General features: G+C 40.2%; 1 protein-coding gene across 4 annotated transcripts in view; it reads right to left on the bottom strand.

The window, feature by feature from the left end:
- Positions 1-4404: 4404 nt before the first annotated feature.
- The window catches only part of adad1 (adenosine deaminase domain containing 1 (testis-specific)), a 72955-nt gene continuing 63952 nt past the window's right edge, over positions 4405-13407 (bottom strand). For 2 of the 4 annotated variants that reach the window (XM_072256109.1, XM_072256110.1), the window contains exons 11-12: positions 9891-10023; positions 4405-6008 (exon numbers count right to left, since the gene is read on the bottom strand). In XM_072256109.1, the coding sequence (XP_072112210.1) occupies positions 5892-6008; positions 9891-10023 (250 nt within the window). In that variant the 3' untranslated portion in view covers positions 4405-5891. Of the gene's footprint in view, positions 6009-7911; positions 9577-9890; positions 10024-13407 lie in introns of those variants that run through there. The other 2 variants (XM_072256111.1, XM_072256113.1) reach the window with 2 other exon arrangements.

Genomic DNA, 13407 nt, shown 5'->3' with positions numbered 1-13407 from the left:
GAGGCAAGGGACCAAACTGTCAGAATGGGAAAAGGGAAGCAGAATTAAAATAGGTAGCCACTGGGTAATTACATTTGGTGTGGCAGATAAAGCAAAGGTGCTCTGTAAAACAGTCCTTCAATCTATGTTGGGTTTCAGCAATGTAGAAGAAGCTGCACTCGGAGCATTGGATACAGCTGACCCTGACAGAGTTGCAGGTGAAGTGTTGCCTCACCTGGAAGGACTATCTGAGGCTCTAAATGGTGGTGAGAGAGGAGGTGTAACACTTACTTATTTATAGATGCAGTGTGGAACAGACCCATAGAGTCAAGCCGATGTAACTTTAGACTACTCATGGGACAATTTACAATGATCAATAAATCTACTAATCAATATGCCTTTGGACTATGGGAGGAAACCCATGCATTCCACAGGGAAGGCATACAGACTCCTTACAGATGATGTTGGAACTGAACTCTGAACTCCAATGGACCAGGTTGTAATAGTGTCAGGCTAACCACTACACTACCGTGGTACTCCACCTGCAGGGATAAGTGCCAGGAGGGAGACCAGTGGGGAGTGAAGCATGGTGTGCTGGATGCAGAGGCTTGTGGGGTGGTAAGTAAGGATAAGGGAAACTCTGTCCCTATTATGGCGACAGGATAATGAAGTAAGGTAATATGTCCAGGAAATGGAGAAAATGTGAGGGCAGCATCAAGGAGATTGGGTGAGGGCAACATTGACAGTAGAGGAGATACATGTGAGTGTAACAAGTAAATGCAAGTGCAATGACCAACTTCCATTAAAATCTGGAACCAGTATTTCAATACACTAAAATAAAATTCAGATTTAACCATAATTCAAGTTATTCTTGGGGGTGGGTGGTGGGGTATAAAGATTATCTAGAACAGGAGCTCCCAACCTGGGGTCTATGGACACCTTGGTTAATGGTAGGGGTCCATGGCATAAGAAAGGTTGGGTACCTCTGATGTAGAATATCATCTCCATAGTCCCACTGCATAGGCTATATCTTTAAGTCAACAATCAATTATTCATTTGATTTTAAAGAACTTTGCATTATTGGATTCCTTCCAAAGGAAGCAATTATTGATCCATCCTGAGAAACAATAATACACTTTTTTGATATGGACAACATTATTCATTCACTCATAGAATGCTGCTTTACCTTTATGACTTGGTGTACAAATGTAAAACGCACATTGTCTACATGAGGGTTTGGTACTTTGGGAAATCATCAATACTGAGCAAGATTTTTGCTCTTTTGTTGGGGAAGCAAAGGTGAAAACAGAAGCACTAGTTTAGTGATCATGTCTGATAACTGGAGAATTGCAAATATTACACTCCTATTCAAAACAGTTTGCAATTAATTTCAGCAATTGCAGGTCAGCTAGATTAACTGCAATGATGTGAAAAATTATGAATCATAACCAATGGCAGAATTGACAGTCATTTGAAGTATTCAAAATTGAACAGGATAAACCACTGAATATGCTAAAGACTTGATTAGTGCACAGAGACTTCCAAAAGGTATTAGATAAGGAGCTGCTTAATTGGCTTATAATCAAAAACAAAGCCCATTGAATAAAGGCAGCAGTAGAAGACAGGATCTAAAATTGGTCAAGAGAAAACATTAGTAATAAACTTGTTCAGTTCCCAGGGGACACCACAGAACTTAGGACCAGTTTTCTTGATGCATATTAATAATTTGGACTTGACTGTACAGCGTAGCCATCAAATCTTCTGTTGGCACTAAAAACTTGTAAGCATTGTACATTGTAAAAAAGATATCAGCTGGCTGGTGAAATCGACAGACATAACAGAAAATGTAATATAGCAATGTGCAGCATTACATTTTGGTAGAGGAACAAGATTACTCAAAACCATGGACACAATTTTTAATAAGTGCTCCGATTTAAGAGAAGTCAAATCTGTGCAACTGGCAGGACAGGTTGAGAAAATGGGTTAAAAAAATCATGAGATCAGGAAATAACGATGAACCTTTATAAAACACTGTGTTAGCCACTGATGAATTACGTTGCCCAGTTCTGGGAACCACACATCAGAAATGACGTAAAAAGCCTTAGAGTATGCAGAAGAAAGATACAAGAATGATTCAAAGATTAATGGACTTTTGTTATAGGGGTAGTATGGAGAAAGCTAGAGATCTTCTTGAAACAGAGTTGGCTGAGAGGCAACCTGAATAATGAAGGCGCTACAGTAGATGCTGTAGATAAAGATGTTTACATATGCAGAGGAGTCAAAAACTGCAGCACATAAAAGGAACATAATTTACAAAAAAAAAACCCTAAAACATTTTCTACTTATTTTTATTTAGCAAGTATTAGAACTTAGAATGCATTGCCTCAGGTGGTGCTCATTAGGAGTAAGTACTTGAAAGATTATAAACAATACTGCTGGACTTTGGAAAAAAGACAGTAGGGGAGAAAAAAAAGTGGGGAGCTGGTTTATACTTGCATAAAACTAGGGTGGACTTGTTGGGTGAAAAAGTCTCCTGTCTATGCATTTCTGGGAAACTGCAAAGGGTCTCTTTCAAAGGAAAAGAATGGCTGATCAATAATGGATTCTGGCCTCAGAAACCATAGGATCCAGGAATACTACTTTAATTTCACCCTTCCTCTTATGTCTAGCAATGTGAAATAAAATCTTTGGATCTGATAAATATGGAACAACAGAACATGTGACACCTTTAAAATCTCCACATCCAACCTTTATACATCATGCCAGAAATAAATTTAATTCACAAAAGTCAATCTAATCTATTTGCACCACCTAGAGGCTAGTTTTTAAGACCTTAGATGTCATTTTGTCATGTGCAAAATGAGTCCTATTAAAAAAGCAAGCAAATGTTGATGCAAAGAAGTTAAGGTTTGGGGGCAGAGGGTGGTCAAGGCATAAAGAATATAAAATGAAAAGCTGTTGTTTATTTCTGAAAAATTTCATTTAGCTGTAACAAAGTTAGCTAATTAAGCAAATAGAAAACCGAATATAGTAACATCTGTCCCTCTCTGAGGTAGCTCATTAAGAGGGCATTATTTTTGACAATCATTGCTAATAAGTTTAACTGCTTAAATATTGATCAGTTCATAACAATAGCAGTGATGATTTTAAACCTTCAGTCATTCCAAGTTCCTCAGGATAAATTAGGATAAGTTGACTATAAGTCAATTCGACTAAAGCAAACTAAAGGCTTATGGCATCAGTACTACTCAATTCCTGAAATATATTGTTAACTGTGATAGTAATTTTATATAACTACGAAGCCAAAAACAGTTTTAATTTCTACTCATTACACCTTCCATTCACCACACCCAAGCACACTGCTGCCCTGCCCTATTTGTCATTGATATTTTTTACTTTTTCCAAATGCTACACCCATTGAAACACAAAGAGGCTCTAGGAGTTGCTGTTGTATTTGACCCTGCAGTAATTCCACACTTGAATTTTTCAGTGTCAATAACATTTTTTGTCTATTAATTTTTCTTGGTTTAAAAAACAGCAGGTTTTAAATTAAATTGACTACTGTTAGAAATTACTCCCACTTAGATACTGAACCATGGCCATGAAAGAGATAACAGCTAAATAAAAGGAGCTGGGGTAAAATAAAGAAAGAACAAAGCAGTAAGTAGTAAAAATCAAAATAATAAAAGAAATGGAATAAAGGAAAGCATGGTAAACACACACAAATAAGGCCTACACTATGTAGTTTTAGACTTGTCTGTAGGGTGTTTATTTATTTTATATTCTCCGGAGTTCTATACTATTGCAGTCCCACAGTTATTTTCATACAGAATAATATGATATGCAAGTGTTGAATTTTGAGTAACACTTCAAAGTTTCAAATATCTTTTTTTTAAGAATAATGTTTCATTAATCAAAAGCACATATCGACCATTACCAAACCATTTCTCTTTAAAAATCCTTTATGGTTTCATCCCTCTGCATCATTTTTGAGAATTAACAGCGAATTTTGATCTGAACGCTATGTCAATATTACCCTAAGCTATTAAATAATGAGGTTCTTACTGATTTATTTTCATGTGCAGTGAACGAATTAGGAGCAGGGAGATAATCTGAAGAATGGTGATTTAACAGTTGAGAACAGGAGGAGGGTAAAAAACTTCTTAGACTAGCCTGTAACAAGACAACCAGTTTAAAAATTTGAAACTGTTGGAAACTTGCTTCAAATCAGGATTGCATTTTACACATACAAACGCATACCAATATAGACACTATTTCAACTGTTAACATCCACCTTCAAGCTTCCCTTCCTGTAAGTCATCCCTATCCACTGTCATCAGGTTCAGGCTGAAAAGTATTCAAATCTCATATCTGGCAAATTATAGTACACTAATCATTCCATCAATTCTCATATCGCTGGCTGTAGTGTGAATTTTATTGAAAATAGCAACACAGTAAAGGATTGCTCAATTTGTGCATCTGAAAAATTTCAGCAAATCTTTAGTATGATGGCAGATAATCTAATTCCTCATTCAAATTACAGTTAAGCAGATAAATTAGAAACTGTATCTTTCTACTGTGGAAGGAAAAGTCAGGAACATCATTCCTGGCAGCCAATTCAAACTGAGACCAAGAATCATAATCCAGAACATTCATGTCATAAGGGCATTGCAGCTATTGACATTATTACAAATATTAACCCCATTAATCTTGTTTTAATACATGGATGATTTCACAAAAATGTAGAATATTTGGTATTTTATACAGATTTAATTATATTCTAAATAAATGTTTTTCAAAAGTGCACAACAAGCAATGGTGATCCAAAATGAGTCATATCAGTCTTTACTGGACTGGAGCAAGAAATATCACATCCATATAGTGATAATTTACTGCAGTCCTGAAAACATCTCATCATGTACATTCGATAGTAATTTTAACACAAAAGCATATCTTGAAGTTGCATTTTCATATCATCATTGCTGCATTCTATTTCACTTTTGAATGTAGCTGTGGAGAGAAGATACATCAACAAAAGGAAGAAAAAGTGAAAAACTGTAAAACTGTACACCAGACTGAATGTAGTGACAGGATCTGTATTTAGTTCTAACTACTCTCTATATAAGGAATGACTTGTCATGATGTTATCACCTTGACAGTGCCTATACGAAGTCAGTTTCTACACCACAGGATGAGCATAGTCAAATACGCATTTGGTGAACTTGGTCAACATTTTAATAAAGCTAACTAGGTTTACTTTGAAGACCTATTTAAAATCAAAAAGCTATCCATTATACATGTTACATTATGGAAAAAATAACTTCACATTTAACTCCATAGCATAAAAAAATCACATACATTTTCTAACATAATCATATTACATACAGAATTGGTCAGATGCAAACTGCGCAATTGTTCAAGCAATTGAATGCCTCTGTAGATTAAAGTTCTAATTATTAGTTACATACCTCTAATAACTACTCAAATGCTGTAACAGTGAACCAACTAACATTGTATATGAATGAATACTCTATTTCACAGACAATGAAACAATAAAATTTCCCACAGTATCTACCATAGTATTACGTTTCTACTATGGCTGTATTACAGGAACCATTAGTAATGAAATTGTATAGCTTATCAGTCTGCCTTTGAAAAGCAGCAACTAGACTAAAAGGAATATGTGTATTGATAAAAGTTGACAAATCCAAAGAAATTGATTTAGCTACCAAAGTTGTTATATGGTTAAATGCATGGTCCGGGGAATTCAAGCATGTGATATAATGAATTTTTAATATGTTCTTTGCCCATTATTTCACAAAAGATCTATCTGAATCTCTTCTAAATGAGAGTAAACAGTACCCTGATGATAAAGAGACTGTATTAGAGTTTGCAATCAAGGCTTTGCCTCATCACTGCGTATGGAACATTTCTGCATTTGGACTCTTGGCCAGCCAGGTACCAAAACCATGGTGCGCTAATGATGATTTCAGTAAACCTTTAGCTTCTTGATATGACTTTGCCATCACCTGGAAAGAATGAAAATTAAAGCAGTGAGAATATTAGTATTAGGAATCCAAATTAACATGGAAAATACTGGAAAATGTAATAAATGATAGGAAAGGTGAAATATAATAAACAAGGTATTAACTTGTCTTTCACTTCAAAATACAGACTGCTCAGCTATGTATTCCTTGTGACTTCAATGGAAAATATTGTAAAAGTTTAAAAAAAATGCAGCTGCTTAGTGATTGTCTTTCAACTAATTACTCACATAAAACAAGATCTGAAAAAGTGAACACTAAATGAAGTTCAAATTAGTTTCCATATACAAATAAAAATTGCAATTTCAAGAGGTACACAAAGTGCAATACCATCAAAATATTGTAGTTGACTTTGTCAAAATTGAAGAAAAGTAATGTTCATGTATTAACCGAAGTAATCTCCATATTTATTTCCGGGTTAGCAGTTAGGGAAAGTTAAACTGTTTAAGCACATTTTATATTGTTTTACAAAAGCTGGATTCTTGATTATTCATTAAATTGTATTTTTGGGATGTTTTACCTTAGTAATTATCTTTTACTACGCCTTCCTAAACAATTTTCCTTGGTTTACTGCAGTGTATTGTTCCAATCCAGGAATATGATTGATGTGGCTAGTGAAGCCTTTAGCAGAAACAAGTAAATTTGAGATTGGGAGTAGATAAGCAGAAATCAAGCACAAGTAAGTGGCCATGGTGGTGGAGAGGTGTAGAGCAGAAACCTTAGCAGCAGTTGAAATAGGGACCTGAGAACCCAAAAGTGTCAGACAGGGATGTAGATATTTCAGGATTAGCCAAGATACAGAGATAGAAACTAAGTGAATTAAAATGACAGACAGTCTTAATCTGTGACTTAAACACACACAAGTACAATATGGCTAAAAATGGGAAAAAACATAGCTTAGATGCAAAAGAAATCTCTTTTTCCAGCAAGAATAAAATTTTGGTTACTATCAGCTAACTATATTGTTGTTACTTTTCATACAGGAGCTCACGATACAGAACTTATAAATAAGATTTCCAACCACAAGGAGCATTACCATAGCATGATAAATCCAATGATATCAAGAGTGATACAATTTAACATTATATGATCTGAGATTTTAGTCATACCAAGTCAGACACTATGTCTTTATTAGTCCTATGATGTCAGACATGTTTTTAAAAACAGCTCAATTCACAGGCCCCTTGGCTTCAGATAACTCCGCCTTTTTTTCCTTGGAGCGACGGAGGATGAGAGGTGACCTGATAGAGGTACATAACATGATGAGAGGCACTGATCATGTGGAGAGTCAGAGGCTTTTTACTGAGGCTGAAATGGCTAGCACAAGTGGGCACAGTTTTAAAGTACAGAGGAGATGTCAGGGGTAAGTTTTTTTTTTATTATGCAGAGAGTGGTGAGTGTGTGGAATGGGCTGCTGGCAACAGTGGTGGAAGTGGATACAACTGGGTCTTTTAAGAGACTCCTGGACAGGTACATGGAACTCAGAAAAATAGAGGGCAATGGGTAACCCTAGGTAATTTCTACGGTAAGGACATGTTCGGCACAGCTTTGTGGGTCGAAGGGCGTATTTTCTGCTGCAGGTTTTCTGTGTTTCTCTAACTCCAGGAAACAGAGACACAACTATGAAGGCAGCCAAGTGAGGGGCTATCCTTATTGTAGGACTGCAGCTAACTAAGGGCTCTATTAGAAACATTCTAATCAAACATCTCAACTTATAATAAGTGCAGAAGAACATCTTAACTATAGCATTTCCTACTCAGAAGAAAATCCAAGATCTTTATTCCTATTAGCATCCAATTATAAATCATAATTCAAAGCAGCTAAGTAATGAGAATATGGAACATCTAACAACCCAAATCATTTCACCTTTTTTGCCTGAAACTGCATGAGTCACCAGGGGATGGATTTTGATGTACTGTAGTAATTAGGTAGATGATGGATCCTGCTATCATCATGCAATCTGCCAAATTACAGCAGAAAGTTGTCAATTCATCACCGATAGTTGAGCCTTATTTGTATGCAGTCAGTGAAATGGAAACCAGAACTAGGTCACTGTATTAGGTTAGGGAAGATATGAACGTATATTAATATAATACCCTGGGTAAGATTTCTACTGCTATGTTGCAACGTATTTTTATTTTACAAGTTTTCTGTAAAAGCAGTGTGCCCTGCTAGTATGAATGTTTTGGCTTTGGCTAAAGATAAGGAACCATGTTGTCCAACTTAGGAATGTTGTGTCAACCAATCCAGATTATCTTGGTACATATTGAAATTTTCAGCTCAGTTGGTTGCCTTGGAACATTTGAGAGAGCTAGACAGGGATGAGATTTCTGAAGGACAGTAGTCTGGTTTGTGGTCTTTTGGCAGGAGCTGCGGAGCGGGGCATAAGGGAAGATGCTTGGCAAATGCCATTTGAAGGAGAGACCCTGTTGGAAGAAGTGCTTTGTGCGAAGAAATGGTTCTAAGGAGGAAGTGCCGATACTCCTGAGTTAGCCAGTTCATTTGAGATGATCTTCGAGGCAAGTTCAAACTGTGACTGGTGCCTTTCACACAGAACACGGGTTTGAGTGAGTAAAAATCGCTACAGAAATGAGCTCCAACGCTTATGTGTATATTGGACTGGTTTAACTGTAATGGGCTCTTTTGTCTTTCTTTTCTTTTCCTATTAACTGTTTGATAAAGTAAAAAAATTGGTAAATATATTTCCTTTATAATTTTATGCTAGTGTATAAACTGCCATTTCTTGGTGACCAATAATTGTGTATGGGCAATATTTGCAGAGCATTCGTTACAATCAATGTTCCTTAACCAGAACATCCTAACTTTCCTGTTTGGTGAACCACAAATCATACCAAACCTAGACACATACTGCTTATGAAAGGTGGTCTTCTTACTGCCAAATCATGTAGTCATTAGCAGAGCTAGTTAAAGAGCCAAGTTTGTACACGAGTGCAGTGAGTGGGCGCCTTAGGATGGCTCGTCCGGAGCTCGGATGCTGTGTGAATGCTGTACAAGGATTGATTAAACAATTCATTTGTCTGTTAAGTCAGAGCTTAAACTAGTATTTGTGGAAAGTGAGGTGCATCATAGTTAAGATACGTTATTATGGATGCCATGGGGATCAACGTCTGGTGTAATACAAAGAGTGCTTGTATTCTGAGCAGGGTGGATGTCCCAATTCCTGAAAAAATGCTACTTAGAGCAATGAGTTCTGTAAAAGCATTGGGGAAAGTTACATTGAATGAATGGTGCTTTGATCAATCAGCTGGTACGGATGTCATGTTAATCCAGACTCCCAGCGACTAGACTGAAGACATACTGCCGATAGGATAGGAGCACCTGGAGAGGCAGGGCCATGGCCAGTTCATATCTCTAGAGAAAGGGGGAAAGCGTAGCTGAGGGTGAAGCTCTTAAAGACAAGTTGTTTTTGTTTCTGCAAAGTGAGGAAAAGGAGCTGTCTGATGTGGGACGTCAGTTAGTCCTTCAGTTGTTGATTTAAGTTCTGAGCTGGCTTTGGCCATCACATCACTGGTTAATAAATGCCAAAGTGTACCTGCAGAGAAACAAAGTTATCACAGGCTGAGAAACATGGATAGGAGTTGTGTTCTTTTGACTGCTATTAGTGGAAATAAAACTGACTTACCTAGCCTCAGCATAAATATAAATTTCAGACTTAAAGCACACTAACTCCTTAATTTGTGCATATTTTAAAAGATTAAATGACTGTTTAAATAACTGAATTTGATTTCTACCCTAGAAAATTTAGTCTAAATTTAGAAAATTAAGAGCTACAATTAATATCCATGAGCAAAAGAATTCATATAAATTTTATTGTTAAATATTTTCTTAAATAGAATTTAATTTTACCTTTGCTGCATGATATGTTGGAACTGCAGTCAGATCTTCTCGATTTGCTTCTTTAGCAACAAGATAAAAGCGACTGAGCATGGCTGCTTTGCATAATCGACTGGTCATGGAGGTACCACTTTTAAATGGCGAACTTAAAAACAAAACAAAGAACATATTTTCCCTAAAAGGGCAATACACATTCAAATTGCGGTTACTTCAGTTACTTCTGTTCTTTGCGAATGCTATCATAGTAATAAACAAGAGAATATCTGCAGACACAGGAAATCCAAGCAACACACACAAAATAGTGGAGGAACTCAGCAGGCCAGGCAGCATCTATGAGAAAAAGTACAATCGATGTTTCAGCCTGAAATGTTGACTGTACTCTTTTCCAATAGATACTGCCTGGCTGAGTAACAGGAACTAGGAGTTTAATTTCACCCTCCAAAGTGTAAAGATTTTAAAGATTAGCTTTATTTGTCAGAGTGGTGACGACTGGAGAGTCAGTGACAGCCCGGAGAGATGGCAACCAGGGCAGAATGGGCTGGCAATCCAATCTGCGTCCTCTGAGAGGAGGACCCCCACAAAAGCCACAAAGAATCTAAGGAAAAGATACCCCCAGGTGTGCCCGAGGGTGGGGGGGGGAGGATAAGCACCCCAGTCGGATGGATACAACGACATCAGACCCAGGCAATGAACAAACGACGATGAGGAAGCAGTGTGCATGTGGCAAAATCTGCAAGAACGACCGCAGCTTGAAGATCCACCAAGCGAGGAAGAAGTGTTTGGCGGGAGCAGGAGCAGCACAACGCACAGGTGTCCAACCTGGTGAAACGAAGGAGGGGCCAGGCCCGAAGTCACCCCATAGTGCCCGGAACCTCCAAGTGTTGAAAACTAATCCCTCGAACATGAAGTCTAACAGGAGGTGGATCAAATAGCCTGCAGCTAACATGACTTCACTGTGGAAGCAGTTTGATGAAGATGTTAACCAAATTCTGGAGGCAACGGCGAAGGGAGGGGTTGATAGGAAGCTGCAAGCCATGACAACAATTATTGTCAGTATTGCAGCTGAACGGTTCGGAGAAGAGGAGAAGGAAGGCTCCAAAACATCTTACTCGAAGAACCAAAGAGCATTGAGGATCCACAACATCAGGCAGGAGATGAAAGCGCTGAAGTCCCAATACAAGGAGGCAGGAGAAGAGGAGTGCATTGGCTTGGCCCAGCTGATGTGCATACTACGAAAGAAGATCAGGGTCCTCCCCCGGGCAGAGTGGCATCAGAGGCGGCGTCGTGAAAGGGCTTGAAAACATGCTGCCTTTATCACCAACCCCTTCAAGCTCACCAAGGAGTTGCTGGGGGAGAAGCACAGTGGGAAACTGGCCTGTTCGCAGGAAGACATAAACCAACATCTGAAGAAGATATATAATGATCCTGAAAGACAGACAGCAGGAGTTGGGAGAGTGCGACATCCTAATAGACCCACCTGAACCGGATGTGCAGTTCGACATGTCAGAGCTGCAACTAAAGGAAGTCAGAGAGGTCGTCCGCAAAGCAAGGGCAAGCTCGGCTCCAGGACCAAGCAACACCTCGTACAAAGTGTACAAGAACTGCCCCAAACTCCTGCTGCATCTGTGGAAGATCCTGGGAATCTTCTGGAGAAGGGGGAAGATCCCAGAACAGTGGAGAGTGGCTGAAGGGGTGTGGATCCCGAAGGAGGAAAATGCCACCCAGATAGATCAGTTTCGCATCATCTCCCTGCTGTGTGTCGAGGCGAAGATCTTCTTCAGTGCAGTTTCCAACCGGTTGTGCACCTACTTAGCAAAGAACACCTATATTGATACATCAGTCCAGAAGGGTGGCATTTCAGGGATGCCGGGCTGTCTGGAGCACATCGGTGTGGTGACACAGCTCATCAGGGAGGCCAGAGAGAACAAGGACAACCTGTCAGTGTTGTGGCTCGACCTGGCAAATGCATATGGCTCCATTCCACACAAGCTGGTGCAGCTCACACTGACCAAATATCACGTCCCCAGCAGAATCAGAGACCTTATCGCTGATTATTACAGCAACTTCAGGATGAGGGTCTCTTCAGGAGCAATTACATCAACCTGGCACAAGGTGGAGATCGGCATCATCAAAGGGTGCACTATCTCAGTGACACTGTTCTCCCTAGCCATGAACATGCTCACTAAGTCTGCTGAACCAGACTGCAGAGGGCCCAGACTGAATTCCGCTCAACAGCAACCACCTATCAGGGCATTCATGGATGACCTCACAGCCACCACAGGATCAGTTCCAGGCTGCTGGAGGATTCTGCAAGGGCTCGAAAAGCTGGTGGAGTGGGCCTGGATGCATTTCAAACCTGCCAAATCAAGATCGATGGTGCTGAGGAAAGGGAAGGTGGAGAACAAGTGCCCATTCAGCATCACAGGCACAGCCATCCCAACCATCACAGAAAAGCCAGTCAAGAGCTTAGGCAAGGTTTTTGACAGCTCTTTAAGGGACACAACATCCATTCAGGCAACCTGCACCGAGTTGGACGGCTGGCTGAAATCTGTGGACAAGTCTGGCCTACCTGGGAAGTTTAAAGCCTGGGTGTATCAGCATGGCATTCTTCCCAGAATCCTGTGGCCCCTCCTCGTCTATGCAGTTCTGATCTCGACAGTCGAAACCTTAGAGAGGAGGGTTAGCAACCACCTCAGGAGATGGCTTGGGCTGCCAAAGAGCCTGAGCAGCATCGCACTCTATGGACACCACAACAAACTGCAACTGCCCTTCAAATCCTTGGAGGAAGAATTCAAGGTAACAAGAGCCAGAGAAGTGCTACAGTATAGGGACTCAAGTGACCCAAAGGTGGCTGGAGCAGGGATCCATGTAAGTACTTGCAGGAAGTGGAGGGCAGAGGAAGCTGTTCAGGAGGCAGAGGCGAGGCTGCGTCACAGGAGGCTGGTGGGAGTGGTCACACAAGGCCGAGCTGGGCTAGGATCCTTTCCAACTCCCCAAATGGACACCAGAGGGAAGGAAAGGCGTCGTCTAGTTTAGGAGGAGGTGAGAGCAGTAGTGGAGGAGATGAGAGCCTGCAAGGCGGTGGGAATGAAGCAACAGGGAGCTTGGACAAGATGGGAGAATGTGGTTGAGAGGAAAGTGACCTGGGCTGATCTTTGGAAAGCCGAACCACACCGCATCCAATTTCTCATCCAGGCAGTGCACGATGTGCTTCCAAGCCCATCAAACCTGCACACATGGGGCAAGGCAGAGTCATCTGCGTGCCCACTGTGCTCCAAGAGAGGAACTCTGGAGCACATCCTCAGTGACTGTGCAAGGGCACTTGGTGAGGGACGGTACAGGTGGAGGCATGATCAGGTCCTGAAGACCATCGCTGAAGCGGTCAGTGCAGGAGTTGAGTGGGCGAAGCGGTCCCGACCCTCCAAGCAGACCATTGCCTTTGTCAGAGCTGGGGAGTAGCCAATACCTGCCAAAAGAACGTCTGCAGGCATTCTGATCTCTGCAAGGGACTGGCAGCTGTTGGTGGACC

This window comes from Mobula birostris, chromosome 4 (genome assembly GCF_030028105.1).
Source record: "Mobula birostris isolate sMobBir1 chromosome 4, sMobBir1.hap1, whole genome shotgun sequence".
Classification (NCBI taxonomy): Eukaryota; Metazoa; Chordata; class Chondrichthyes; order Myliobatiformes; family Myliobatidae; genus Mobula; species Mobula birostris.
The sequence above is the reverse complement of the archived record's forward strand: the minus strand, read 5'-3'. Positions and strand labels throughout refer to the sequence as shown.